Below are 27,967 nucleotides of genomic sequence, written 5' to 3'. Positions count from 1 at the left end.
CACCTCACAGTCCATTCGTTCATTCACTGAATTAATTCACAAATACATTCTGAGCATTTCCAACACCCCAGGCAGCAATCCTGGGCTTTCCTGGCAACTCTGGGGTGAAGAATTCACCTGCCAGTGCAGGAGACATGGGTTTGATCCCCAGGTTGGGCTGATCCCCTGGAAAAGGAACTGGCAACCCACTCCAGTATTGTTGCCTGGGAAATCCCATGGACAGAGGGGCCTGGTGGGCTACAGTCCATGGGGTTGCAAACGAGCTGGAGATGACTGATTGACTAAACTACAGCAAGGCAGTAACTCTGGTCTTGTCTTCAAGATGCTTCCGAGGGACATGATCCAAAACAGATGTGAAAACACAGGTGAGTGTCCTGGAGCAAACTGCTGGAGGCCCCGTGGAAATTCATTGGAAGGGCTGACATTGAAGCCGAAGCTCCAATACTTTCGCCACATGATTCGAAGAGCTGACTCATTTGGAAAAGACCCTGATGCTGGGAAAGATTGAGGGCAAGAGGAGAAGGGGGCGACAGATGATGAGATGGTTGGATGGCATCACCGACTCAATGGACATGGGTTTGAGCCAATTCTGGGAGATGGTGAAGGATAAGGAAGCCTGGCGTGCTGCAGTCCATGGAGTTGCAGAGTTAGACACGACTTAGGGAATGAACAACAACAAGCCCAGTGATCTGACCTTACCACTTCCTTAGTGGCAAAGCTACCTGGCACCCATGAGCGAGAGGTGGGCACCCCGCCCAATCTTCCTCACCACCAACCTCATCTCTCCCCAGTTCCCTGCCCTCTGGCTGTCCACACCCTTCAGCCCTAGCTGGTGCCCCGCCCTCCCCAGGACCCCCTTCTCCTTTTTTGGAACCACTCACAGGCTGCTCACTCTGTTCTGGATGGTGTTTCCCCAGGTCCCACCTGAGGCACCCATCTCAGTCATGCCCACCTCAGACACCAGCAGCCCCCACCCCAGGCAAGAGTCCTCCATGTCCCCTTTACCCCTGAGGTCCTGGGAGTAGAGGGTGGGAGCTGAGCACATGTGCATGGGAGCCCGACTGATCCTGCCAGCCCTGTGTGGGCAGTGTGGCCAGCCACTCTGTGCCTCAGTGTCCTCATCTGTAAAATGGGGGTGAGCTCAGACCCTGCACCTCAGGGAGAGGACTGCATGGTAAGAGAGCGCTGGCATGACACAAAGGCGTTCCGATGTTCATGCGTGCTATTGCTCTGTGCTGTCCCTTAATGCTTTTTCTACGTCCCCAGCCTACCCCAAGCCTGTTACAGCGAGCCTGCTCATTAGACACACGGTACAGAGCTGGGGGCCCCAACTGGGCAGGAGGGAGCTTCCGTGGAGTGAAGCGAGGCAGGACCCTGCTCTGCCCCCAGCAGACCATCCCAGCTCCCTTCTGAGCCTTGGCTTCGGAGGGATATGGATGCGAGTGACTCCCTTGCAAGCCTGCCGGGGACAGACAGCCCAGGGCTTATGGAGCACAGGACGCTGTGTGAACTGCCTGGGTCCCGGCCTCCCCTATGAACAGAAGGCCAGGGTGTGACAGGGCACAACAGATAAACCCTTGAGCAGATGGGGCCCAGGGGTCTGCTTGGCTGGGAGAAAGGAATTCGACCTCTCCTGATGTTTCCTGTTGCCCCAGTAATGTCTGGCCCTCCCACCCAGACCCCCACCCAGTGTCAGCTGAATGGACAAGTTCCCTCTTCCTCTTCTTTTTAAAAGTTATTTGGTTGCTTTAGGTCTTTGTTGCAGCATTCACAGTCTTCCATCTTCCTCGTGGCGTGCGGGATCTTCAGTGTGCACTCTCAGTTGCAGCCTGTAGGACTTAATTTCCTGATCAGGGATAGAAACCGGGGCCCCTTGCATTGGGAGCATGGATTCTTAGCCACTGGACCACCAGGAAAGTCCCAAGTTCCCTTCATTGCCTTAAATGCTGCCTTGACCTCTCGATGTCAAGTCCTCATCTTAACATGGCCCCCTGCCTGGTCCCCAGGCAGAAAAGACTTGGCTGCCTCTCTTTCACCTACAGAAAGAGCCTGAGGGTTTCTCCTGCTGGCCCTCTAAATCATGAGCTGAGCCCATCATCCTAACCTCTTTTCTTGTTCACCCCATGTGCATTTGCTGAAATGTACCATGTGCTAAGATCAAGTAGCAAGCCAAACAGACACAATGCCCAGTCTCTCATCTCTGTGGCAGGAAGAGTCCACTCTGTGCCCAGGAACCACACTTAGGGCCCGACACAGCATCCAGCACGGTGTCTTTGCTGGACACATGCTGAATGAATGGAGTGTGGCTGCAGGGTGGCAGAAAGCTCTCGGCTGCCCGAGGAAGGTGGCACAGCCTGAGGTCAAGAGTCCAGGGTTTGGTGCCAGGGAGGTCTGGTTTTGAATTCTGCCCTCACCACTTCAGCTGTGTGACCTTGGGTAATTGAATGAGCTTCTCTGAGCATCCAGGATCGTGGCAACACTGCCACAGAGGGCTGTTGGTAGGACTACATGCTTTAATGTGTGCAAAGAGCACCTACTGGTGCACAGTGAGTTCCTGGGATTGTGTTTTTGGTCACTTGCAGACATTGTGATCAGGCTTCCCAGGTGGCGCTAATGGTAATGAAGGAGACTTAGGAGATGTGAGTTTGATCCCTGGGTCTGGAAGATCCCCTAGAGAAGGAAATGGCAACCCACTCCAGTATTCTTGCTGGAGGATCCCATGGACAGAGGAGCCTAGTAGGCCACAGTCCACAGGGTCACAGAGTTGTACATGGTTGAAGCAACTTAGTACACACTCAGTCTTTAAATGGCACTCTGTTTGTGCCCAGACACTATACTTTAAAAAGAGCCTGTTCCCTGTACCTTTAAAATAGCCACTCAACAAGGCAGGTCCTATCACCATCCCTATGTTACAGAGGAACCTAAACAAATAGACTCACTTTTCTTCCCTCTGGAAAACTCCTATTCATCCTTCAAAACCCTGCTAGGGCGTCCATGGCCTGATCCCCTGGTAAAGTCTGTCGCTCCTCAATCTGTATCACTTGGATGCAGAGCCCCATCTCCCACTTGTGCTAGTCTGTGTCTTCCCACTGAACTTCCTGTTCAGAAGACTGGTGTTCTGAGTCTGAGTCCCTGGGGTCCCCACCTGTCTGACACAGGCAAGGGATCAAGATGTGCTTGCCTAAAGGGACAACAGGAGCTGTGTGCCTCTTTTCCAATTTCCCACGGGGTCTCCTGCAGGGAGAGGTTGCTGTCTCCCTCCTAGGTGGCCAGGACGACCTCTAGGGCCTGTCCTCCAGAGGTGAGTCTGGACGGGCTGCTACTTCAGCTCATCCCCCGCTCACCCTTCTAGGAAACTGGGGGTGGGGGATACTCAGAGGGGATCCCCAACTTCCAGGGATGGCTCCTGGCTGCATAAGGAGGAGCCATAGTACCTGAAGGACAGGTGCTTTCTGGGAGCAGCAGGCTTCTGTCAGATGCTTGTCTTTCTCACTTTCTCACAAACAGATATGATAAAAAGATCTTGGGCAAGCTCGGGCTTTGCAACTTCTTAAGGCTTTGCCCATGCTGAGGCCTTATTTGATCTTTGCAACACCATGAACTTGGCCAGATGTTGTTCAGTTGTTAAGTCATGTCTGATTCTTTGCAACCCTGTGGACTGCAGCACGCCAGGCTTCCCTGTCCTTCACCATCTCCTGGAATTTGCTCAAACTCATGTTCATTTAGTCCATGATGCCATCTAACTATCTCATCCTCTGTTGTCCCCTTTTCCTCCTGCCTTCAATCTTTGTGGCCAAAGTATTGGAACTTCAACTTCAGCATCAGTTCTTCCAATGAATATTCAAGGTTGCTTTCCATTAGGATTGACTGGTTTAATCTTCTTGCAGTCCAAGGCACTCTCAAGAGTCTTCTCCAACGCCACAGTTCAAAAGCATCAATTCTTCGGCACTCAGCCATCTTTTTTGGTCCAACGCTCACATCCATACATGACTACTGGAAAAACAATAGCTTTGACTATATGGACTTTTATCGACAAAGTAATGTCTCTGCTTTTTAATATGCTGTCTAGGTTGGTCATAGCTTTTCTTCCAAAGAGCAAGCATCTTCTAATTTCATGGCTGCAGTCACTGTCCACAGTGATTTTGGAGCCCAAGAAAATCTGGAATCAATCAATATTGCTGGAAGAAATATCAACAACCTCGGATATGCAGATGACACCACCCTTATAGCAGGAAATGAAGAAGAACTAAAGAGCCTCTTGATGAAAGTGAAAGAGGAAAGTGAAAAGCTGACTTAAAACTCAACATTCAAAAAACTAAGATCATGGGATCTGGTCCTATCACTTCATTGCAAATAGATGGGGAAACAATGGAAGCAGTAACAGACTTTATTTTCTTGGTAATTGATATTCTAAATCTAAGCCCCAAATTCCAGCCTTTGCACCACCTTGCCTGGGTCTCTTTGAGCTTCTTTCGACTGTTGTGGGCCTCATCCTGCAGGGGGTGGGCCTGGGGGCTTCCTAAATTCCGCCACAGGGAACCTGGGCTCTTGGAGAGAAGGTGCCCTGGTTGCCATCTCTCTTTCAAGTTCTCTGGAAGAGTCAGAAGTTAAAAGCAAGCAGGGCTGGGAAAGAGTGGTTTGGAGGTGGGTCCCTGAGGACTGCTAGAACAGGCAGTCTGGGCAGCCTCCCCTTGTTCGGGGCTGGGGGCGCGGGGCGGAAGGCAGGCCCCTCCCAGGGCCCGGTGAGTGCCCCCAGCTCCGCCCCACCCAGCTCCTCCCAGCGCAGCCCCCAGAGGCATTTCATTTAAGGGAGAGCTGGATGTGGGTGCTAGCCGTGGATGTTCTCTTGCTCAGTGGACAAAACATTGCTGGCACTTTCAGGAGTGGACTGAACACTGTGTCCACTTTGGCGGCCTTCGGGATTCCTGGACGGACACAAGTGTGCTTTCATATGCAACAAGATTAATTGCACAACCTCCCTCCCTCCCAGCTCCTCAGCACCCCACCCCTTGTCTCCACTCTTTCCCCTGGTTGCCTGCTCTGCCCCAGAGCAAGCTTCTGAGCAGTCATTCCAAGTGGCCTCAGGAAGTGTACACTTGAGTCATGTGACTCTCCCCACAGGCCTCCTTGGAGCGGAGAGGGGCTGAGAAGCAATACCCCAAGCCCGAGTTCTGTGGACCCCAATAGTCTCGCACTGGGACACCTTGGCCCACTTGACAACGTTGGCTTCTGACCTGACAAGGTGGCCTCAATCCAAAGATTGGTCTTACTGGTGCCTCCCTGGAACTTCCCTGGTTCACTGGAATTTCCAGAGGTTTGGGAACCTTCCAGAGCCACCCCCCACCCCCAAATGAACTGTAGTCTCAGCTCTGGGCCCCTGTGGTTTTCCATGTTCCATTTGAAGAGGCTGGTATCAAGTGGCCAAAGTGGGACCAGGATGGAAGAGCTGGGAAGAAAGGGTGAGGTCTGGGTCCACACCTCCCGGGGACAGCCCTGGCAGGCAAGGCCTGCTCCAAGGGGCGTTCATTGCAGAGCTGTCCATAGGGTCTCAAGGTTGGTTTTAGACCCTGCCTATCACTGAAAGGACTGATGCTGAAGCTGAAGCCCCAATACTCTGGCCACCTGATGTGAAGAGCCAACTTGCTGAAAAAGACTCTGATGCTGGGAAAGACTGAAGGCAAAAGGAGAAAGGGGTGACAGAGGATGAGATGATTAGATAGAATCACCGACTCAATGGACATGAATTTGAGCAAACTCCAGGATACAAGGGAGGATGTAAATGCCTGGTATGCTGTGGTCCATGGCGTCTTGCAGATTCGGACACAACTTAGTGACTGAACAGCATCCCAGGGGAACATTCCACAAACTTCCGGTGCTTTCGAGACACCTTGAAGTCAGGGCCATGCTGCCACCCCAGCCAGGTTGGATGCTCTGGGAATCAGGCTCCCAGCCTGGCTCCACTCAAGGCAGAGCAGGCCTGGGTTGCGCGGGAGGGAGCGGCAAGGCCGCTGAAAAAAGGCCCATCGTGGGCTGGTGCCAGGGCCCCAAACCCGCTGGGGCAAGATGAACTCCGGCGGGAGGCAGGCTGCTAACCAGTAAGCAACTTGTAAAAACCCAACTCAGACACAACATCTGGCAGCTGCTTCAAATAGTTCTGTGTCTGAAGTTGGAGCTGCTCGCGGCCCTCCCGTAAATCAAGCCATGTGCAAAGAGGAGCCCCAGGCTGACCTGAGGCTCCCTGCCTGGCCGGGTCCCAGCCGCGCCCCCGGCTCTCCTGCTCTTTAAATAGCCCAGGGTTCGCATTCCATTTCCTTGTGTGGCTGCAGAGGCTGCAGGGTGGGAGTGCCTCCCTCTGTCCCAGAGAAAGATGGGGAGGTGGGCAGTGACAGTCCACAGGGCATGGGGCAATGGGGCTTCCTGCCCCTGGCCCGGCCTCAGTTTCTGATGACACCTAAACAAAGCCCATAACTTTCCAGACCACACCACCGACTCACTGGAGCTGATCAGAGGGAAACCGAGGGAGAAGGGGCCACATCCTCTGTCCATGGTCAAATTCCGAGTTCCCTCCACATCCTGGCCTGAACCTGGCCTCAGGGCTTCCATGCTCAGCCTAGGTGTCCACCATCTATCAGTTCCATAATCAACCTTCTTTTATGGGATAGGCCATCAGAGCTGGGGCAGGAGGGCCGTGGGGCTGTAGCTGATAACTCTGGGAATTCTCACCTTGTGGCAGCACCCACCACACCTAGCCCAGTCTGGCACTGGGCTATGATTTCCACTGTTATTGTTTGTTTCATAAATCCTTCTGGGCATCCTATGAGTGTGTATCTTATGAACTCCATTCTAGGGATGTGTGTAGAGGGTTGAATGATGGTCCTTAGAAAGACAGGTCTTTCTTCCAACCCTGGAAACTGTCAGTGTAACCTTACTTGGAAAAAGGGTCTTAGGTGCCATTGCATTAAGGATCCTGGATAATTCAGTGACAATTGTCCTTATAATACAGATATGGAGACACAGGGGGAGAAGGCCACTTGATGATGGGAGCAGGGGTTGGAGGGATGTGGCTATCAGCCAGGAAAGGCTGGAGCCTCCAGAAGCTGGAAGAGGCAGAAAGGATTTCCCTCCACGAGAGCCTCCAGAGGGAGCAGGACTCTGTCCACACCTGGAGTTTGGACTTCTGACTTCCTGAACTGTAAGACAACAAACTCGTGCTGTTTGAACCACCCAGGGTCTGGTAGCTCACTACAGCAGAAACCAGAAACGAAAACAGTGTGGAGACTGGGGGTCAGACAGACTGAGCCGGGCCATGCTGCCCTTAACTGCTGGGTACTCTGCTGCCCTGACAATGAGACTGATTTTTAGAAAAGTGACCTCATTTCCATCCAGAAGGAAAGAAGCTCCCAGGCCCAGCTGACTGCCTTGCCCAATGCCCTCCCGGGAAAGTCTCGTTCATCTTGTCTGTGCCACTGGAGCCCAGACAACAGGAGTCCTGTGCAACAGGAGCCCATCCTGTTCACTCCTTGGGGCACCCCTGGCAGTGTGCGAATAATCACATCGGCGGCTTCTATTGATCACTTACTGTGCGCTGGGCAGTGCTTTAGGTTTTTACAAACCTACTTTAAAAAAATCATTTATTTATTTATTTTGGCAGTGATGGGTCCTCGTTGCTGCCTGGGTTTTTCCCTAGTTGCAGCGAGCAGGGGCTACTGTCTAGTTGTGGTGCACAAGCTTCTCATTGCAGTGGTTTCTCTTACTGCAGAACAGGTTCTAAGCATATGGGCTTCAGCAGTCGTGGCCCGGGCTCTAGAGCACAGGTTCAATAGCTGTGGGGCATGGGCTTGAATATTCATTGGAAGGACTGACACTGAAGCTGAATCTCCAATACTTTGGCCACCTGATGCAAACAGCTGACTCATTAGAAAAGATCCTGATACTGGGAAAGATTAAAGACAGGAGGAGAAGGGGATGACAGAGGATGAAATGGTTGGATGGCATCACCAACTCGATGGACATGAGTTTGAGCAAGCTCTGGGAGATGGCGAAAGACATGGAAGCCTGGCATGCTGCAGTCCACAGGGTCAAAAAGAGTTGGACACGACTGAGCGATTGAACAACAACAACAGGCTTAGTTGCTCTGAGGCATGTGGGTCTTCCCAGACCAGGCATTGAACCTGTGTCCCCTACATTGACAGGTGGATTCCTAACCACTGGACTTCCAGAGAAGTCCTCAGCTTAATTTTTAAAAAGAGCCAGTTGGAAAGTGGTGAGGCAGGAATGCCTGGTACCGGCTACCCTCATGTACCCTGCCCTAAGCACACAGTGTCTCAGTGGGCCTCCTCAGCAGGAAAGTATGGCTCTTACTTCATAGATGGAGGTAGCAAGGCTCCTGGGGCTCTTGTTCCCCTACAGGCAGTGAGGAGGGGAGCTGGGCATCAATCCTGGTCTGTCCTGGCTCTGGAGTCCAGACCCTTCCCCTGTCAACACATGGACCAGTAGGAAGGTGAGGTTCTCTACTTGGAGCCTGAAGTTGGCTCTACCTGAAGCTATCAGCAGCCTGATGGCCGCTTTGCTTAACAGAAATCCTTAGGAAGATACTTCATAAATGGGCTTGGGTTGAAAATCTTTCAACAGGTGGGGCCTCGTGGTGCAGGTGTGGGGGGAGAGGAACGCCTGCTCCTTATGGCGTGAAGAGATGGGGGTACGTGGTCCTGGGTGGGCACCGAGGTTGTGGGAAGTAGCTGAGAGCATCTATGGAGTGACAGGCCCTGATGGGGGGTGCTTGGGTCATGGCGCCTGTCAGCTCCTGGTTCAGATTTCACAGTACTGGTTTCTCAGGTGAAGCCAAAGTTCAGGCCTGAGGTTTCCCCCTGGACCCATCCTGATCACTCCTCCAAGACAAGCACCTCTGTGCCGGAACAGGATGCTGGCTTCGTAGCCCCAGCTCTCTGGGGCTGTTGCTTGCACTTCAGAGTGGGTGGAGCTGATTCCCATGGAACCTTCCATTCCAGTGCTCACCAAGCTCCTCTGGATCACAGCTCCTTGCAGGTCTCTGAAGGAAAAGAGGACCAGAGGGGAGTCTGCATGGGTCTCAGAGGACAATGTCTCCCAATCAGCTACGGGTGTTTCAAGAGGCAGATTCCAGATCCCACCTGTGGCATCAACATTTCTGAGATTTTGCTTTTTCCTTGAGGTCACCAGATGATTCAGAAGCAGGAGGTATTTGAACTTCAAGTTAAGGGCCCTAGACTAGATCCTGTTATTCCTGTGCTTCTATAAGACACATTCTTAGGGATGGCTGTGAGGTCCACCTCAGAAGAGTCAGGGAAGGGATTCATGGGGCCTTTGCCTTTTGTACCTACAAAGTAGTCATAGAGGAGGCTGCTGCTGAGCTGGGTGAGAAGACAGACCCCAGGGCAAGGTCAGTGCCACCTTCCAAGCAGCCAGCTACCCTTGGCCTAGGTTTTCCTAGTGGGAACATCCCTTCGGCCCAGTAATAGCATTATCAGAACAGCAGCTGTTCTCCAGACTAGAAAGAAAGGTTCCAGGGAGGTGTCAGCTTTCTCTTTTCTTGAAAGAAAGAAAAAGTCAGAGCAGAACCCCATGAATGGCAGAGAGGGCTGAAGCTGGGACAGGAATCCACTGAGTCCACCAGGAGTACACTCGAGCAGTCCTGCCCGTCGGCAGCTGAACCCCGAGAAGCCCTCAGAGAGCCCTGAGCGGCTTCCTCCGGTCTTGCTCAGCCAGGACATCATTTGTTGATTCTAGAGTCCAATCCCTAGCTCATGATTTCCTCCCTGGTTGCCATGGCCCCGCACAGAAAACACAGCAAACTCCTGGCCCCAGGCAGCTCATTTATTTCAAATATTCCTTGCAGCTGGCCTCCAACCATGTTTGGGTGTCTGGACTGGAGCATGAACTAATTGCTCTGTCTTCGGCCCCCTCCCCAGCTCCCCCGGCATACTTTATGGTTCAGTAAATCCACATTCCTCATCTCGCCGCCCGAGGAGGAGCAGGATGGAGGGCGGGTGGGAGTCATGTGCAGGAGATGGACGGTGGAGGGAGGAGGGGGCTCTTCCCATCTACGGCCAAGCCCGAGAGCCTGCTACCTGCTTGAAGGCAGGGTATTAATTACAACCACATGGGCCAGTCTGCACCATGGTTTTATTAAGACCGTTCCCTTCAACACGAAAGCCTGCTCCCCAGAAGTCTCCCGGTAACACAAAGGCCCTTATTTTCCCTCTATGTCTGCCACCCACCCCCATCCCCTCTCCACCTCCTGACCCTTCTCCTACTGCCATCTCCTTCTAAGCAAGTTGGAGTGGCAACCCAGACATGAACTCCAACCTAAAAATAAGTTCAACCCACCCCTTTCCTCCAATTGCATCTGCAGAAGGCATCTAGGGGTCCCTTCTCCCAACACCCACCTTGATCTTTGAAGACTTTACCTGGGAAGAAAGCATATCTCTCAGGAAGATGGGTGAGAAACGTTTGGTCCATTCTCAGAGACCAATTCCAATCTGGGAACTGTCATTTTCCAGAGGTGCAAGAGCTATGAAAGCATGTGTTTATACACACTTGCTGATATGTCTGGCTCTGTTCTAGAGCCTTATGTCATAGGACTTCCCTGGTGGTACAGTGGTTAGGAATCTGCCTGCGGATGCAAGGGACACAAGTTCAATTCCTGGTCCAGGAAGATTCCACATGCTGTAGGGCAGCAAAGCCCATGCTCCACAACCACTGAGCCCACGTGAAACAACTGCTGAAGCCCTTGGGCCTAGAGCCCATGCTCTGCAACGAGAGAAGCCATTGCAACGAGAAGCCTGTGCATCACAACTAGAGTAGCCCCCGATCACTGCTGCTAGAGAAAGCCCCTACACGGCAACAAAGACCCAGTGCAAACAAAAATAAATAATTTAAAATATATATATATATTTTTAAATTAATGACTTCTGTCACTCTTGCTACCCTCCTCAGAGATGGGGACCATGGTGACACAACTTTGCAGAGGCTCACCAGGATCACACAGCTCATGAGGGTCAGAGAAACACTGGAACCCAGGTCTGACTTAGGAGGCCACGTGCTCCTTGCTGGTCCAATCCAGCCACACACCGAAAAGATTTCCCTTTACTCTGCAACTTTTTTAGGAGTAGGGTTGACCTAGTCACCACCAGTGGTCTCCAAACTCTCACAGAAGGTTACCTGGGGAGGTGGAGGGAGTCACACATCCCTGGACCTGGTCCCAGAAATGTGCATTCTGTCCATCTTAGGCAGCATCCAGAGATGAGCATCTTAACTAACATTCCTCAGCTGGGTCTGATGCAAGTGATCTCAGGAAAGCTGGCCAGGAGGTTCTCAGAGAAAGCGACAGGAGCCCTTGATCCCAAGGGTCTTGGGCCTCAGATCAGGGCAATTTGCCCAGCACCAGCAGATCCCAACATGCCTTTAGAATGAAAAGTACCCACAGGGAGCTGAGGGCTTCTCAGGTGGCTCAGTGGTAAAGAATCCACCTGCCAGTGCAGGAGACACAGGAGACAGGAGTTCGATCCCTGGGTCAGGAAGACCCCCTGGAGGAGAAATGGCAACCCACTCCAGTATTCTTGCCTGGGAATTCCCATGGACAGGGGAGCCTGGGGGGCTACATACAGTCCATGGGGTCACCAAGAATTGGACACGATTGAGTGAGGGAGCACACAGGCACACACGCAGGGAGTGGAATGCACTCTTGTTAATTCTTTGGAAACTAGTCATGATGTGTGGTCATATCTAGTAAACTTCTTGACTCTTCACTTTATCAGTCACCAGTCCTCTAAGCCAGAACTTCCTGTCTTCTCCACTGGGGTGCAGAGTGGGGAGTAGCTAGCAGAATGGGCTCATTCAGCCTTCCTGTGCGCTTGGCACTGGGGATGCAAAGATGGGTGAAGGACCAGTTCCTTTAGCTGAGTGCCCAGTGCTTGGACTCTGAAAAGCCAACAGTCAACTCAACAATGAGCCAAGCGTCCTTGCTGATGTGCAGAATCCTTTCTACTAGCTCAGCGAGTCCCTAACTCTGAGCTACAGGCTCAAGAACTTCAGAAAATGATGGGGATGTTCTAGGATCGTCCCTCTGGGATTCTCATCCTCCATCTGGGACCCCTGTTGACACTCCACCCTCCACCAAGGGCTCTGGGGGGTCACCCCATTATTTGTTGTTGAAAACCATGGACCTGGTTTGTCATGCCCTTTCCCTTCCCCTAAAGATCAAAGTTTGGGAAGATCCCCTGGAGGAGGGCATGGAAACCCACTCCAGTATTCTTACCTGGAGAATCCCATGGACAGAGGAGCCTGGCAGGCTACAGTCCATGGGGTCGCAAAGGGTCGGACATGACTGAGCGACTAAGCACAGCACAGCACAGAGCTCAAAGAGGGACTCCAAAGCGCCTTTGTATTTTAATAAACTTTCCTTTATTAGGTTACTGACTATTATCAACCATCATAAAATAGAACAGGAGTTTCAAAACTGTACAGGCCACAAGGCTCTGGGCTGAGAGGAAAGACAGATGGGGCTGAGGTTCGGGGAGCTGGGGTATCAGGGGTGCAGAGAGACAACAAGGAGCCCAGGGGTTTGTCCAGCGTCTATGGGTGACGACTGGGTCAAGGCGATAAGGCTGGGATCTGTCTGAGACCCTCTCATGTGTAACATTCATCAGAACATGGCCCACCCTGAAACAGGAGTGAGGACAGTCTAAACGTCTCAGGTTCGGTTCCTCCCACCCACTGGGGGAAAAACAAACCTCCCAATAGCAAGGGGAAATTTACATTCCTCACCCAGTCTTGGCACCAATTTTGTGCTTTAAAAAATATACTCCACTGGAAGACTTTTTTTTTTTTTAAAGGTACCCTACAGCAGCTGTTTAAAACATAATTTTTACGGACAAATATATATGCATATATATTAAACATTTTAAACAAATAAAGTCATCTATTGTACCTGTACAGAAATGAACAGAAGGCAGATTCTAAGAGGGTGGACTTCAAGACATAAGAAAAGGTGACTTGGTGGCAGGTGCTGGGGTCTGCTACGTGGGGGAGTTGTGCAAGGGAGGGTGCTTCCCCCCCGCTGCAGGCTGCCCGCCCCACCCCACCCTGCCCCACCCCACGGCTCTGGGGCACCGTGATGAACTGAGGCTGCTCCACTTCAGCCCAGAGCCCGGACAGGGGCACCAAGCGGAGACAGGCACTGGCTTCGAGGACACACAACTCTGCTCTGGTCTCCCCCATCCTGCCCTGCCCCTGGCCTCTCAGACCCACTCATCCCCCTGTCTTGTTTCGGCAGGTCCTCGACAGGGGAAGCCAGAGCTTCCGAGTATTCACGTGGCAAATCTCAGGTAGGAAAGCGAAAATGAAACCAAACCCACACCAAAAAACCCCACAGAAGACTAAAAAAATAAAACCCACGTGCAAAAATGGATGAGCCTGAGTGACAAGTGGCTGTCTGGGGGGATGCAGGGAGCTGCCACCGCCCTTGCAGACAGGTCCCTAAGACACTCATTATTGCACGTGAGGTGCCCTTTCAGGGGCCCGCTTGGGCACTCAGGAGCAGAGCCCCTTGGAAACTGTAGATCAAGGGGCCCACACAGAGGTCCCCTGTGCCCACGTGGGGACACATCACAAACATGACCCAGCGCAAGGGCCGGGTGAGGCACACACATCCCAGGAAGGGGCAGGTGGAAGAAAAGCAACAGAACACTCCAGAGAGAAGTGACCCAAACAAAGTGTCCTTTCTAAATGGAATAAATAAATGGCTTTTGTTACTGTTAAAAGAATAAATACAGGGTATGGAGGCACCGGCAGCCAGGATGCTGGGTGCTCATGCGCCTAGGGAAGGTCCCATTTTGGTTTCTGCCTCGGTGGCCATGGTGAGCTTCTGACATCCTGAGCTTCGTCCGCTGTGGCTGCCCTGCTGGGCCAGCGCTGGCCCTCATCTAAGCACCTCTTCGCACCCCTTGGATCTGTTCTCGGCACCTGGGGGTCCCAGCAGGTGTGGGGAGTACCCAGGCCACCCCAAGAGCTGATCAGAGCTCAGGGCAGCAATTTATCCTCTGTGTTTTTTCCAAGGAGGGGCTGTGATATGGCATGCGGGGGACTTCTGCCAAGGTCCAGGAGGAGAGCAGAAGGGCCCGTATCCAAAGTCGTCTGTGTCCGGCTGGGCAGCCAGGGAGGATGAAAAGGAAGTTGGGACTTCCTCCCACGCCTCGGACGCCCGTCCAAGGCTCGTGGCGCTGTGGTGGCTCAGTGAGTTGGCACCAGGGGGGGTGGTTGTGCTGGCGGTCCCAGGTGGAGCATCACTGGTAGAGGAGGTAGGCCTTGAGGGAGGCGGGCAGTGGCAGCGCGTGGATCTCACCCAGGCGCCCCTTCCCCAGGGCCAGGCGCACTGAGCGACGGCAGAGATCCATGAGCGGTAAGGGCTCCGCTGCGGATATGAGGAGAGAGAGGACGCCTGTTAGTATAGCTCCGGGCAGTTTGAGAGCAAACATCAACAACAGCAGCAATAGCATCACTGACTGATACTAGACGTTTTTTAAAAAAAAGTTTATTGATCTATTTATTTGGCTGCACAGGGTCTTGGTTGATCAAACTCAGGCCCTACTGCATTGGGAACTTGGACTCTGCCACTGGACCACCATGGAAGTTTTGATACTAGTTTTAATACCCAGATGACTACAAATTAACTCCTTTTACTTTTTTTTTCTGGCCATGCAGAGTGGCCTATGGGATCTTAGTTCTCCGACCATGGGATGGAACCTGGACCCTCGGTAGTGAAAGCGTGGGGTCCTAACCTCTGGACCACCAAAGGTTCCCCTCATTTTACCTTTTTTTAAAAAAATTTATTTATTTTTGATTGATTATTGCTTTACAATATTGGTTTGATTTCTGTCTCATTTTACCTTTTAAATGAGTTATTAATTGCTAACACAGAAAGGAGAAGGCGATGGCACCCCACTCCAGTACTCTTGCCTGGAAAATCCCATGGATGGAGGAGCCTGGTGGGCTGCAGTCCATGGGGTCGTGAAGAGTCGGACACGATTGAGAGACTTCACTTTCACTTTTCACTTTCATGCATGGAGAAGGAAATGGCAACCCACTCCAGCGTTCTTGCCTAGAGAATCCCAGGGACGGGGGAAGCCTGGTGGGCTGCTGTCTACAGGGTCGCACAGAGTGGGACACAACTGAAGCGACTTAGCAGCAGCAGCAGCAACACAGAAAACTCACTGGGCCAGGCCCCCTTGTAAGCCCTCGTTTAATCCCCATGATGGTCTGTTATGAATGATTTAATAAGCACAGGGAGATACACACCATGATCATCATCCCCATTTTACTGATGAGGAAACTGAGGGATGCTGCTGCTGCTAAGTCGCTTCAGACATGTCCGACTCTGTGTGACCCCACAGACGGCAGCCCACCAGGTTCCCCCGTCCCTGGGATTCCCCAGGCGAGAACACTGGAGTGGGTAAACTGAGGGATAGAGTCCGAATAACTTTCCCAGGGCCACACCACTGGCAGGACAAGGAGCAAGGGTTAGGATCAGGGTTAGCTCTAAGCCACTAACTTGAGGCCCTCTTCATGGACTCTCCCCTGCATATATCCAGTCTCAGACCCTACTCGGTCTTTCAGGAGGAGAATCATTCTGTGTTAACCCGACTGCTCAAAGGGACGGTTCTCCTCTCCATTTTACAGCTGAGGGCACTCAGGTGCAGAGGGGACCGAAGCGCCAGGATTACAGGCTGGGATCCAAACCCCTGCAGTCGGGGCCCGGTTCATGGTAGAGCTTCGTCAGGAACCTGAATCCCAAGGGGCTTCTGGCAGCAGCCTGCAAGGGCACCTCTGCCCTAGTGTCCCTGGGAGGGCCTAAGACCTAGCTTCCTGCAAGAGAGGCTCCACACAGCCTGCATCTCAGATAAACCCTCTGCTCCAGAAGGAACCAGAAAGTCATGCCCTCCAAGGCCCCAGAGGCTGCTGAGTTGTCACGGGTTCTGCTCATCTCCCCTCCCCCCATGCCTGGATGACTCCTCCTTGCTCTCACCCATGAAGCCAGGTACAGGTGAGCACACATGAACGGCTGGCGGCGGGGGGGGGGTGTCTCTCCCCCCCAGGGGGTCCTGGACGCACAAAGAGCTGAAGTAAGTGGATCTGTGACCTCGTCCACAGTCTCTCCAAACCTCCTTGTGAACAAAATAAAAGGTCAAACCAAAAAACTGAGAAAACCCCCAGCATTTTCCCTTGAGATCCCATTCCACCAATTAAAAAGTGGATGAAAGTTCTTTAATATTCACCAGTGTGTCTCAGAATATTGAAAAGAATATTTAAAAATTCAGTCATTGGGAATTCCCTGGTGGTCCAGTTCAATTCCTGGGCTAGGAAGATCTGCTGGAGAAGGGATAGGCTACCCACTTCAGTATTCTTGGGCTTCCCTTGTGGCTCAGCTGGTAAAGAATCCACCTGCAGTGCAGGAGATCTGGGTTTGATCCCCAGGTTGGGAAGATCCCCTGGAGAAGGGAAAGGCTACCCACTCCAGTATGCTGGCCTGGAGAATTCCATGGACTATATAATCCATGGGGTCACAAAGAGTTGGACACGGCTGTGACTTTCACATACATCACATACTAGTGGTTAAGACTTGGTGCTTATGCTGCCGAGGGCTTGGGATCAATCCCTGGTCAGGGAACTAAGATCTGGCAAACCGTGCACTGTGTGGCCCAAGATATAAATAAATAAATAAAAATTCAGCGATTGAAGACCAAATCCTAAGGCTGGTGGTTTTTGGGGAAACAGGGAATGACTGAGTAGGGGTTCCTTTTGGTGATAATGAAAGTGTTCTAAGATGAACCACACCAGTGGCTACAGAGCTGTTAGTAGCTAGAGGTCACCGCATGGTGCAATTTAATGGGTGAATTGCATGGCATGTGAATTACATCACAGTGAAGCTGTTATTTAAAAAAAGAATACATCTTAGGGTTGACTGGGCATTTATGAAATTCCAGGCTTTAAGGGAAGATAAACAATGGCTCTTTATCTCCCCTAGGCAGTTCCAGGAGACAGGATGGTGGTAGTAGTGTCAGTTGCTCAGTCATGTCTGACTCTTTGAGACCCTGTGCAGCCACTCTGCCAGGCTCCTCCGTCCGTGGAATTCTCCAGGCAAGAATACTGGGGTGGGTAGCCATGCCCTTCTCCAGGGGATCTTCCCAACTCAGGAAGTGAACCCAGGTCTCCCACATTGTAGGCAGATTCTTTACTGTCTGAGCCACCAGGGAAGCCCAGGAGACAGGATGGAAGCGGTAGATGTTTTTCAAGGAAAGCTTTGAATCAGGGCCTTTCCTGGAGGAAGGATTAACTAAATGATGTTCCATCTGTTCGGGTCAAGGATCCCACAGACTCCTGGTGGGTCAGGATGGAGTCATCCCACCTGCTGGTCTGCAGAGACCTGATCTCCTTCACTGGACCTGCCTCGGTGACCCCAGACCTGGCCCCTCAGCTTCACCTGCATAGCAGCCTGACCTCAAGCAAATGGCTCCCTTCCCCCAGGCCTCAGCTTCCCCAGATGCAAGACGAGGGGTCTGGACCAGACGCTCCCCAGAGTCCCATTGAGCTGAGCTCCTGAAGGCCAGCAATGCCAGGATGAGGAGCGAGTGGTCCTCTGAGCCTTTGAGTGGGGAATTGGGCGCCTCTTCTCCACTCAGAGGGCGTCCCAGGAGGCGCAGTGGTAAAGAATCCGCCTGCCAATGCCGGAGATGTTGGAAATACAGCTTCAATCTCAGGGTCAGGAAGGTCACCTGGAGAAGGAAATGGCGACCCTCTCCAGTATTCTGGCCTGGAGAATCCCAAGGTCAGAGGAGCCTGGTGGGCTACAGTTCATGGGGTTGCAAAGAATCAGACATGACTAAGCAACTAAGCACGCATGCTGCCACTCAGAAACTCTCCTCCATCCTCCTCCAGCACTGCCTCCTTCAAGGATGTGGCTCAGCCCGAGGGGCTTCCCCTCATGTCTGAAGGCACTTGAGAAAGCTTCAAAAGACACTGACTATGATGGAGAGCCTGCTGGGCCGTGGGAAGGGCTGAGAAGGAGTTCCCATCCCTACCTCTTGGCTAAATGGGTATCAAGTCAGCTCATAAACACCCTCAGGAAGAAATGTTTCTAAACAGCAGGTCATCCTCACCCCCACCCCACCCACTGCTGACTTTGCAGAAGGCAAGACGATGATGCCCGGGGTCCTGGTCTGATTGCAGAAACCAAACACAAAGCTCCAGAGATGGACGTGGACATCATGCCAGGAAAACATCTGTCCCACAGATTCTGCTTGGTCACTACCAGGACCCAGAAGGTCTTCCCGACCTCAGTCCTTTTGCCCAGGGTAGGGAGTGCCAGGCTGTAGGGTCTGAATCTGGCTCCATCTGCACGGAGTATGGCTCAGGAATCAGGAAGTGAAGCCGGTGCTATTTACGGGGGCAGAAGGACAAGGAACTGGTCAAGGCCACGTGCCCACATCCACATCTCCAGGACGAGCAACCACCTGGTGGCCGATTTAAACACGCATGGCCAGGGTCACCTCCTAGTTCTCCAAGAGATGCCCACCCGCAGCCCCAGAGCCTGGTTCTGTGTCCAGTCCATGGGTAGTGAATGGACTTTGGGTCTGTGAGGTCAAGGATGTACGTCTCAAGTCAGGAAGTGCCCAGTTCAGAGACGTTTCCACCCGCCACCTTCACGGCTCCCAGGTCCTGGGAACCAAAAAAAGGAGAATTTGAAAATGCTGAACTGCAAGGAAATGCTTCCTTAATGGGAGGTGCCATTAAAAGTTGGAGGGAGAGGTGCAGGAGGATTCCCCTTTGAGTGACAGCTGGTCTGCTGCTTGAAAATAGGCCTTTCCTAGGACTTCTCTGTGGTCCACTGGCTAAGACTTCATGCTCCCAATGCAGGGGGCCCAGGTTCAATTCCTAGTCAGGGAGCTAGATCCCACAGGCCACAGCTAAGACCTGGTGCAGCCAAACAAATAAATATTAAAAAAAAAAAAAATAGGCCTGGGGTAAGTGGTGAAGAATCCACCTGCCAGCGCAGGAGACACGGGTTTGATCCCTAATCCAGGAAGATCCCACATCCTGCAGAGAAACTAAGCCTGTGCAGCATAACTATTGAGCCTGTGCTCTAGAGTCTCAACTCCTGAAGCCCACCGTGCCCTAGAACCCATGTTCTGCAACAAGAGAAACCATCACAATGAAAAGCCCAAGCACCAAGGCTAGACAGTAGCCCCTGCTCACTGCAACTGGAGAAAGCCCTCACAGCAACGAGGACAGCACAGCTGAAAAAAAAAAAATAGGCCTTTCCTTCCGAATCTCCAGGGTGTGGGGTGGGCAGGCCTAGGAGCCAAGCTGGGCCCTATCTCCCCCCCTTCAGTGGCCATTGCTGCCCCTTCTTCCCAGAAAAGAGCAAGATGACACAGCAGCCCCTCTGGTTGCAGCTTCAGCCCCAGAGACCTTGAGCCCCAAGGAAGAGTCAGAACAAGTGGTCTGTGATCAGAGGTGGTTGGACAGTGGTGGAGGTCATGCAAGGACACACAGCCTTTGCTCTGGCCCTGTCCAGGCCAGCTCAGCCCAGGGTCCCGGCACTGGGGCAGGGACTCTTCCAGGGAGGGTCCACCTGGCGTTCGGGGGAAGGCAGACTAGGAGGACAAAATGCCCACTGCAGCACCCAGGGTGGGGTGAGGCGGGGGAGGGGGTGCACAGGACTCTGACAACTCTGGCTGACCCGCTCTGCAAACAGCTGCTCCCTGCTGAGGTCAGCACCGGGCAGCCGGTGAAGTGGGACTGGGTGGAGAGGGAGGGAGTGGACTTTCCAGACGACCCAGGGAGCAGTAAGACTGCTTGAAGACTGTAGAGCCCAGAGTCACCTCGAAGACTGCAGAGCCCAGTCCAGGCCTGACACCAAGAAGATGTATCTGGTCAGACTTGGCCAGGGCTTCTGCCTGTCGCACCTTGTTCCCTGGGTGGACTCCGACATCCCTTCTTCCTCAGCTGCCTTGGGGAGTAAAGCAAACCCTCCTGGGCAGGGGACTTGGGTGCCCTTTGACCTCACCTGACAGATATCCACCTCTGGGCTCTGTCTCTTACTGCCTCATCTTCCCCCGAAGGCAGCAGCCCAGAGAGGGGAAGGAAATGTGGGTAGGACAGCACCCCTCCCACCAAATTCAAGTCCATCTGAAAACCTCAGAATGTGACCCTATTGGAAACAGGGTCTTTGGAGATTTAACTGGTTAACATGAGATCACATTGGAGTAAGGCTTCCCTGGTGGCTCAGCGGTAAAGAATCCACCTGCAATTCAGGAGCCACAGGAGACCCGGGTTCTATCCCTAAGTCGGAAAGATCCCCTGGAGGAGGGCATGGCAACCCACCCCAGTATTCTTGCTTGGAAAATCCCATGGACAGAGGAGCCTGGTGGGCTACTACGGTCCATAAAGTCACAAATAGTCGGACACGACTGAGTGAGCACTCACACATCCTGGAGTCGGATGAACCCTGTCCTTATAAGAAGAGGTCATAGCCAGAGGCCACATGACCGCGGAGGCAGAGACTGGGTGATGTGTCCACAGACCAAGGCGTGCTGGGACAGGACAGACTCTCAGCCCTAAGAAGGAGCTGACCCTGCCCACACCTTGGTTTCAGATACCTGGCCTCCTGAACTGAGATGAAACACCATTTCTGTTACTTTAAGCCTCCCAGTTGGCAGTCATTTGTTCTGGTGGCCCCAGGAAATAACCACACCACCCTCCTCTCCACACCAGCCCCTTCCTCAGGCTTTTGAACCCACCCTATCCAGATGACCCTTGTCAGGGTCACCAGCGATCGCCTCACCGCCAAAGCTGATGGACAAGTCTTGAGTGTACTTGACTTGGCTGAGTGTACTTGACTTGGCTGAGTGTACTTGACTTGGCATGACTTTGTCCTTTTTTTCATTTGGTGTCCAGAACACTCCTCCTCCCCCCAGCCCCTCAGCTACTCCACTTTTCCTTCCTCATCATCCACCCTAAACAATGACTCGCCCCAGGGCTGAGCCTCAGCCCTCTCCTCCTTCCTTTCCTTGGTGACCTCATCCAGGGTTAGAGCTTTCAGCTCCATCTCCACTGACCACTGTCCTGTCTCCAGACCTGCAGAATCACTGTGACATGCTGAATGAGCATCACAAATGTCACTTCCCCATGTCCACAGTGCCCACCCTAGCCCTCGTCCCCACCCCCACCTTTCCTCTGGACAACCATCAGGGCTCCTCCTTGGCCTCCTGGTGGCCCCTCCTGTCCCACCGTCCATTTCTACACAGCAGCCAAAGTGACCCTTCTAGGACGTAAGATCAAACACCCTGCAGCGGCTGGGGTTGCTGCCTTACCCTCACAGGTTTCCCATCTGGATCCTCCTAAGCCAGCCAGCAGTGCAGAATGGGGCCCATTCATGTCTGATTAGGAGAGTAGAAGGCAAGAAGCCAACGGGGCCCTGGCACTGCCTGGCGTTATGGTGGGGACAGAGAAGCATCCTCATCAGACACCAAGAGTGTGGAGGGGGCTCAAGCCTCTGGGCACTTCCAGTCTCCCTCCTCCACCCGGGGTCCAGCTCAGGGGTGGGCTTCTCATAACATGCCCATGCTATTCCCCTCCGCCTCCACCCCTTTAATTTTCCCAAACAAGAAAAAATGCAAAGACATCTGATCTCCCATCTAATGCAGAGCTGACAGGGCATTGACCGATCACACCCATCTGGGCCTCCAGGACTGCTTTGGCAGAACCACCGCCGAGCCTTGTCCTGGCTCGGCAGGGGAACAGTTCTGTTCGTGCATGCCCTGATTCACCATGGGGGAACAGGCCCCTCCCGGCCGCTCTGAGGTCTGCGTTCTGTCCCGGAGCTGGGCATGTGAGCAGTGAAGCCGTGTACTCCTGGCATCGGCACCGATAGACCTGTTTCCAGAGGGGCCAGGGCTTCCCTGTTCTTGGAGAGACCAAGTCTCAGAAGCCTGGACCCAACAGTTCACTCATCTGTCTGCACAGAGCAGGCATTAAAAGACTTCCCTGTGGTCCAGTGGCTAAGACCCTGAGCTCCTAATGCTTGGAGGCAGGGTTCAATGCCTGGTCAGGGAACTAGATCCCACATGCTGCAACTACAGATTCCACATGCTGCAACGAAGACTGAAGACGCCACATGCCACAACTAAGACCCAGTGCAGCCAAATAAATAAATATCACAAAAAAAGGGGGGATGGCATTGAACTCCCTGGGGCTGTGGCCACTCTCTACTAGGAAGAGATCAGCAGGACTACAGGCCAGGGTCCCCTGAGACCCTGGGTCCTGGGCTCCCAATCCCTGCCCATCCCTGCACAGGGTAGATGTGTCTGTGAACCTTCTAGCCTGACTCGTGGAGAGATAGACTCACAGAACTTGCCCTGCTGGTTCCCTAGACCAGGTCTGGGTGACTTCCTCAGGGAGGTTACCTGCTGGATGCACACCTGCCAGGAGTACCAGGAGGACTTATAGTGCTGGGCTACACAGGTGAGGTGGACACCCCACCTGGCTGTGGGCTCACTGCCCTCACCCTGTCAGAGCCTGCCAGGAGCAGCAAGGGAAAGACGGGCAGCGGAGGGCTCCAAAGAGAAACATGTGTACCCCATGGAGTACAGGGGGCATCTGCTGTCGAATGAATGAGAGGTCGCTGGCTTTCACTGTGGAGGCAGCCCTAGTACCCCCAGGACGCAAAGCCCAGCTCAATAATATGATGGTTACTGTGCTAGAAGGTGATCAACTGCAGATCAAACCTGGAGGCAGGTCAACCAGAAACAAACCGCATCTGTCAAAGTCCATCCACTGATCCTTTCATTCATTCAACCACCCACCCACCCACCCATCCACTCCTTTACTTATTCATCCATCCATCCATCCACCATCCAGCCATGAGGTGCTGCCATGTAATCTGCAGACTCTAGCTAGAAATCCCATCTAATCAGAGGCAAGGCAAGAGTCTGAGGATCTGAAAGTTCGGGTGTCTACTTAAAGACATTTAAATGCAACAACTGTAAATTTTCAGCTGGGCCCAGCCAAGACCAGCAGGGCACAGGGAGGCCAGGGACACCACCACCAAAAACAGAGCCAAGGACACTTACGGTCGAGTCCATTCAAGTAGCGCATGCGGATCTCACAGTGGCCCCAGACGGCACTCACTACAGGATACAGTTTTTTGCCCTTGAGTCCCCGAAAAGCTACTCCCATGTACTGTCCATCCACAATGAAGCTCAGGGTCCCGTCGTCCATATCCAGGGCCACCAGGAAGGAGTCGGGGACAATGAACGTCTCATCCGGCTCCAGAAAGGCCGGGTATGTCTTGCTCGGCTGGTTTTTGCCGTCGTGGTAGAGCCGGTTGCGCCCCAAGTCCCAGCCCCAGGACTCGTGGTTATTCCCCACGAGTGTTGTGTACCCCACGGAGTGCAGGGGGGCGTCTGCTGTTGCCACCCCCACCACAGCATGGGTGCCCCGCTGCCTCATGGCCCATGTGATCTGCCATACGTGCAGCCCGCGCGTGTACCCGACTTTGCCCCTGATGGCATCCGTACTCTGGGCCACTGGATGCCGGTGGAAGATGAGCTTATCGTCCTCCTTCACGAAGACGTTGAGTGAACGGTCATTGTTGTTCCAGGAGTGGAGCAGCTGGACGTCGTAGGACACGGGAGGCATGTCCAGCAGCAGGTCCAGGCGGGTGGGCTTGCAATAGTCCAGACCCTGGAGCTCCTGCTTCAAGGGCCGGTATGTGGGGTCCCTCATGTCCACCGTCTTGATCCCTCCGGTGACCTTCTGCCCCATGTTGGCCTCCCGTTTCACCTGGTCACCGATGCCCAAGACAAACTCATCAATGGTGGGGCCGCTTCTCCAGTTTCCAATCAGGCCAGGATGGCACTCCTAAAGGAGGCGCTAGGTGATGCGGAGCATCCAGTACTGCCTAGGGGATGGAAGGAGAAACAGGAGGTGAGCTGAGGGTGCAGAGAGAAGGGGAGAAACCCACTAGGTTCATATATCTACAGGCATGTCCCTCCCATCACATCTGATTCCAGGCAGACCGGAGCTCCTGCACTGAGTGACATTCCCTCTGTCCTGCAGCTAGGTTAGCATAAAGGAGGGGGCCGTGCACCTGGAAGTCTGTGTGGAGAGGTGGGCTTGGGGGCAGATGTTATGCCCAACTGTGTCAGGTGTCCAGCCTGAGGCTCGCCAACTCATCACTGTTTCTCAGGGCAGAAAGTCAAGTTGGCCTGATCCCAAGGTCAGCTCAGGGCAGTGGGCGTCTCCTCTCTGGTCAAAGCAATGGGAGGCTTACTCCCAGCACCTGCTGTTTGGAGGGCAGGTGAATCCCTGCGTGGCAGCAGAAACCATTTGAGACGCTGATTCCCAGTCCCTCCTCTCTCTTCCAGCACAGCCACCTCCGAGGATGTACCACCAGTTCACACTAGGAAAGGGAACCCCAGGGCGGGCATAAAACTCCTGACTCAGAGGCTCCAGTGGCTCCAGCAATGCCCCCACCTAGCTGGCCCAGAATCAGGTGGGCACAGGGCCCTCACCACCACCCCTGGGTGGTTCTGGACCCACCTTTAGACAGCCATCCTCTCCCACCCACATTCTTCAACCGATGTCTAGTGTTTGGCTCCTCCAGTCCCCACAGCCCATCTGGGAAAGAGGTCCGAATCCAAGCCGAGTCATTTCTGCCCAGGCTACACCATCCCTGTGTCCTTTAAGGGAGATCAGAGCAGGCTGGAGGGGAGAGTCTGCTGTCTGTCCTCTCCATCGGCAGCACTGGGAGGAGGGGCTGAAATGTGGGACAGATAGGACTCTGGTCACCACCCCCACTCCAGTCTCCATGTCCACCTTGAGGAAGGGGAAATCACGAGCTATTTTGGTTTCCTGAGCCTCACTCAAGAGAGAGGGTGCTTCCTGCCATCATAACCCCTACCTCCCACTCCCCTGGTCCATGGGAAGACTCTTGGCTGCCTAGTTTGGGGGATACGCTCCGAGGACTGGCTTCCCAGGTGACTCAGTGGTAAAGAATCCACCTGGCAGTGCAGGAGATGCAAGAGACGTGGGTTCGATCCATGGGTGGGGAAGATCTCCTGGAGGAAGACATGGAAACCCACGCCAGTGTTCTTGCCTGGAGAATCCCATGGATGGAGGAGCCTGGTGGGCTACAGTCGATGGGGTCACAAAGAGTCGGACATGGCTGAGCGTGCACGCTCTCACGCTCTCCCAGGACTGACCAGACAAGGGAGCAGGCAGACGCCTGGCTACATAAACAGGACTAAACGAGGACACAGAGGAGCTGGGCAAGAGGCCATGGGTGCCTGGCTGCTGGAGAAGCATCACAGGGTCACTTGTTCCCAGGAGCACGATGGTGCCTGGGACAAGGACAACACAAGGGAACCCAGTGTGGGGCTGCAGTTGGCATGTTATTTTGCCTCTGAGGTGCAAGATGAAGCGTCTGCCAGGGGACGAGGGCAGGGACTGGCTGCAGGAGATCTGGCGACCTGGGACCACTGGCCTCCCCACCGGGCACCCAGGGACCCACAGGACCAGGAGGACGGGAGGGATCTGCAGTGAGACTGGCTTCTGATCTGGTCTCTGGCTGCCCTGGAGCTGTCTTCCTCTCATCAGCTGGGAGAAGATCCCTAGAGCTGCCCCATCCTCAAGGCGGCCAGGGGTCCTGGGAGGCAGGCTCTCGGGAAATGCCCATGTGGGAATGCTTGGACCCGCTTATCTCAGCAAGCAGGTTACTCTTCTCACCCTCCAGCCTATCACCCTCTTGTCAGCTGGCTCAAGCCTCATAGCAGGAAGGGCCTCTCTCCCTGAATCTCATGGGGTCAAAGATCCCACCCCACCCCACCCATGAGAGCAGGTGGAGAGAATGAGGAGGAGGCTAGGGATGGGGTTGGGGGAGAGGAGACCTGGGCGGGTGGGAAAGAAGGGTGGTGGTGGGAAAGTCCTTCCAACACATTAATTTAAAATACTTGCGGAGAAATGAGTGGGAATGGAAAAGGACCACAGCAAGGAGGTTGAGGTCAAGTCAGAGGTGGAAAGAGGGAAGGGTTGATAGGGTGGTCGGGGGAGAGGGGGAGAGAGGGACAGAGGGAGCTCGTGGGCTAGTACATCTGGACCTGTGCACACATGTAACCCCTACTGTAGCTGGATCAAACCAGTCAATCCTAAAGGAAATCAACCCTGAATATTCATTGGAAGGACGGATGTTGAAGCTGAAGCTCCAATACTCTGGCCACCTGATGCAAAGAGCTGAATGACTAGAAAAGACCTTGATGCTGGGAAAGATTGAGGACAGGAGGAGAAGGGGACAACAGAGGATGAGATGGTTGGATGGCATCACTGACTCGATGGACATGAGTTTGAGGAAGCTCGGGGAGATGGTGAAGGCCAGGGACGCCTGGAATGCTGCAGTCCATGGGGCCGCAAAGAGTTGGATATGACTGAGTGATTGAACAACATAGTGGACCAGGATCAGCAAACTCTCTGTCAAGGGAGAGCTGGTAAATGCTTTAGGCTTTGTGGGCCCAAGAGTCTCTGTGCAACGCCTCAGCTCTGCCTTGTCGCCTGAGAGCAGCCACAGACAACATATAAATAAAGAAGCCTGGCTGAGCTCCAATAAATCTTTATTTACAAGAGCAGACCAGGAGGTAGTCGGCCAACCCCACACACGGATCACGGCAGCAGGAAAGCACGAGATGTTTGCTGGGAGGAATCGTGTGGCAGCAAGTTCAGCCCAGCCCCAGAACGAGGGGTCAGAAAAGACAGCGTAACCTCTCAGCCGCTGGTCAGCTGTCTGTCCGAGTCAGCCACCTGCCTGCTCTCCATCTCCTGTCTACCTTCAAATGTGGCTGCAGGGACCCACTAGCCCTCTTTTTTGGGGACTATGACCTGCCAGGGTGCTCCCTCCAGGCTCCTTCCCATCCTCGCCTCCAGACTCTGCATCATTCCTCTGCCAGCCGTGCTCCTGCGGCTTCTAATCTTCAGCCCTCTGCCTGAGACTCATCCGACGCTTTTCTGAGCCTCAGTTTGTTCTTCTGTAAGGTGGGTATCAAAGAGGAAAGCCTGTCCCCAGGATCAGAGCAGAGCACATGGTTGTGAAGGTTCCATCTCCTCTCATACCCTGGGGGGTATGGGGGTGGGTGTGGGGAAAGCAGGAGTGGTGGGCAGTCACAGTCACAGGCGGGGACACTGCGATTCACACACTGGCACTGCAGATGCACTCGCTTTCCCCTGAGGAGGGACACAGAGGACGCCACACCAAAAGCCTGGCAAGGCTTCATGGAGTCTGCATTTACTTTCAGGAGAGTGAATGAGATAAAAAGTTCTGAGATAGGGACTTCCCTGGTGGTCCAGTGGCTAGGATGCCACATTCCCTGTGCAGGGAGCTGGGGTTCGATCCCTGGTCAGGGAACTAAGATCCCACATGCCACAACTAAAGATCCCAAGTGCTGCAACAAAGACCCAACACAGCCAAATAAATAAATATTTTTTTAAATTAAAAATAAACATTAAAAAAAAAAAAAAGCTCTGGAACAGAGGGGCGGGACGTCTTCAAAGCCTTGTGGTTGACTTTTATGGACATTTTCCACCTACCGTGAACACGCCCCTCCCACCTGATGCTACACCCATCATCCTTGCTGGGATAAAAGTCAGCTTATGGTTCACTGTGAAAGGGGATGTGTCTCGGACAGTCTAATGGGCAAAAGCCTTCCACATAGTATCTTTCCTGGGACGGGGTAGCCCGGGACTCTAAGAACCCACCAGAGCTGCCCATTCACAATGGAATTCCAGGTAGACCCCCAGCGCTAAGTGGATGAACCCCTCCCACTGTCACCACCAGCAGCCAATTACGTGCTCTTGGCTTAGAGTCTGGGGAACAGCACTCTTATCC

At 53.4% G+C, this 27,967-nt stretch overlaps 1 protein-coding gene across 3 annotated transcripts in view; it reads right to left on the bottom strand.

The window, feature by feature from the left end:
- Positions 1-12,415: 12,415 nt before the first annotated feature.
- Positions 12,416-27,967, bottom strand: part of SPSB1 (splA/ryanodine receptor domain and SOCS box containing 1) — a 73,862-nt gene continuing 58,310 nt past the window's right edge. For 2 of the 3 annotated variants that reach the window (XM_040263362.1, XM_040263363.1), the window contains exons 2-3: positions 23,166-23,995; positions 12,416-14,449 (exon numbers count right to left, since the gene is read on the bottom strand). In XM_040263362.1, coding sequence (XP_040119296.1) covers positions 14,322-14,449; positions 23,166-23,859 — 822 coding nt within the window. In that variant the 5' untranslated portion in view covers positions 23,860-23,995 and the 3' untranslated portion in view covers positions 12,416-14,321. Of the gene's footprint in view, positions 14,450-23,165; positions 23,996-24,636; positions 27,307-27,967 lie in introns of those variants that run through there. The other variant, XM_040263364.1, reaches the window with a different exon arrangement.

This window comes from Oryx dammah, unplaced genomic scaffold (assembly GCF_014754425.2).
Source record: "Oryx dammah isolate SB20612 unplaced genomic scaffold, SCBI_Odam_1.1 HiC_scaffold_21, whole genome shotgun sequence".
Lineage (NCBI taxonomy): Eukaryota > Metazoa > Chordata > Mammalia > Artiodactyla > Bovidae > Oryx > Oryx dammah.
Note: the sequence above shows the minus strand (reverse complement) of the source record. Positions and strands in the feature narration are given on the sequence as shown.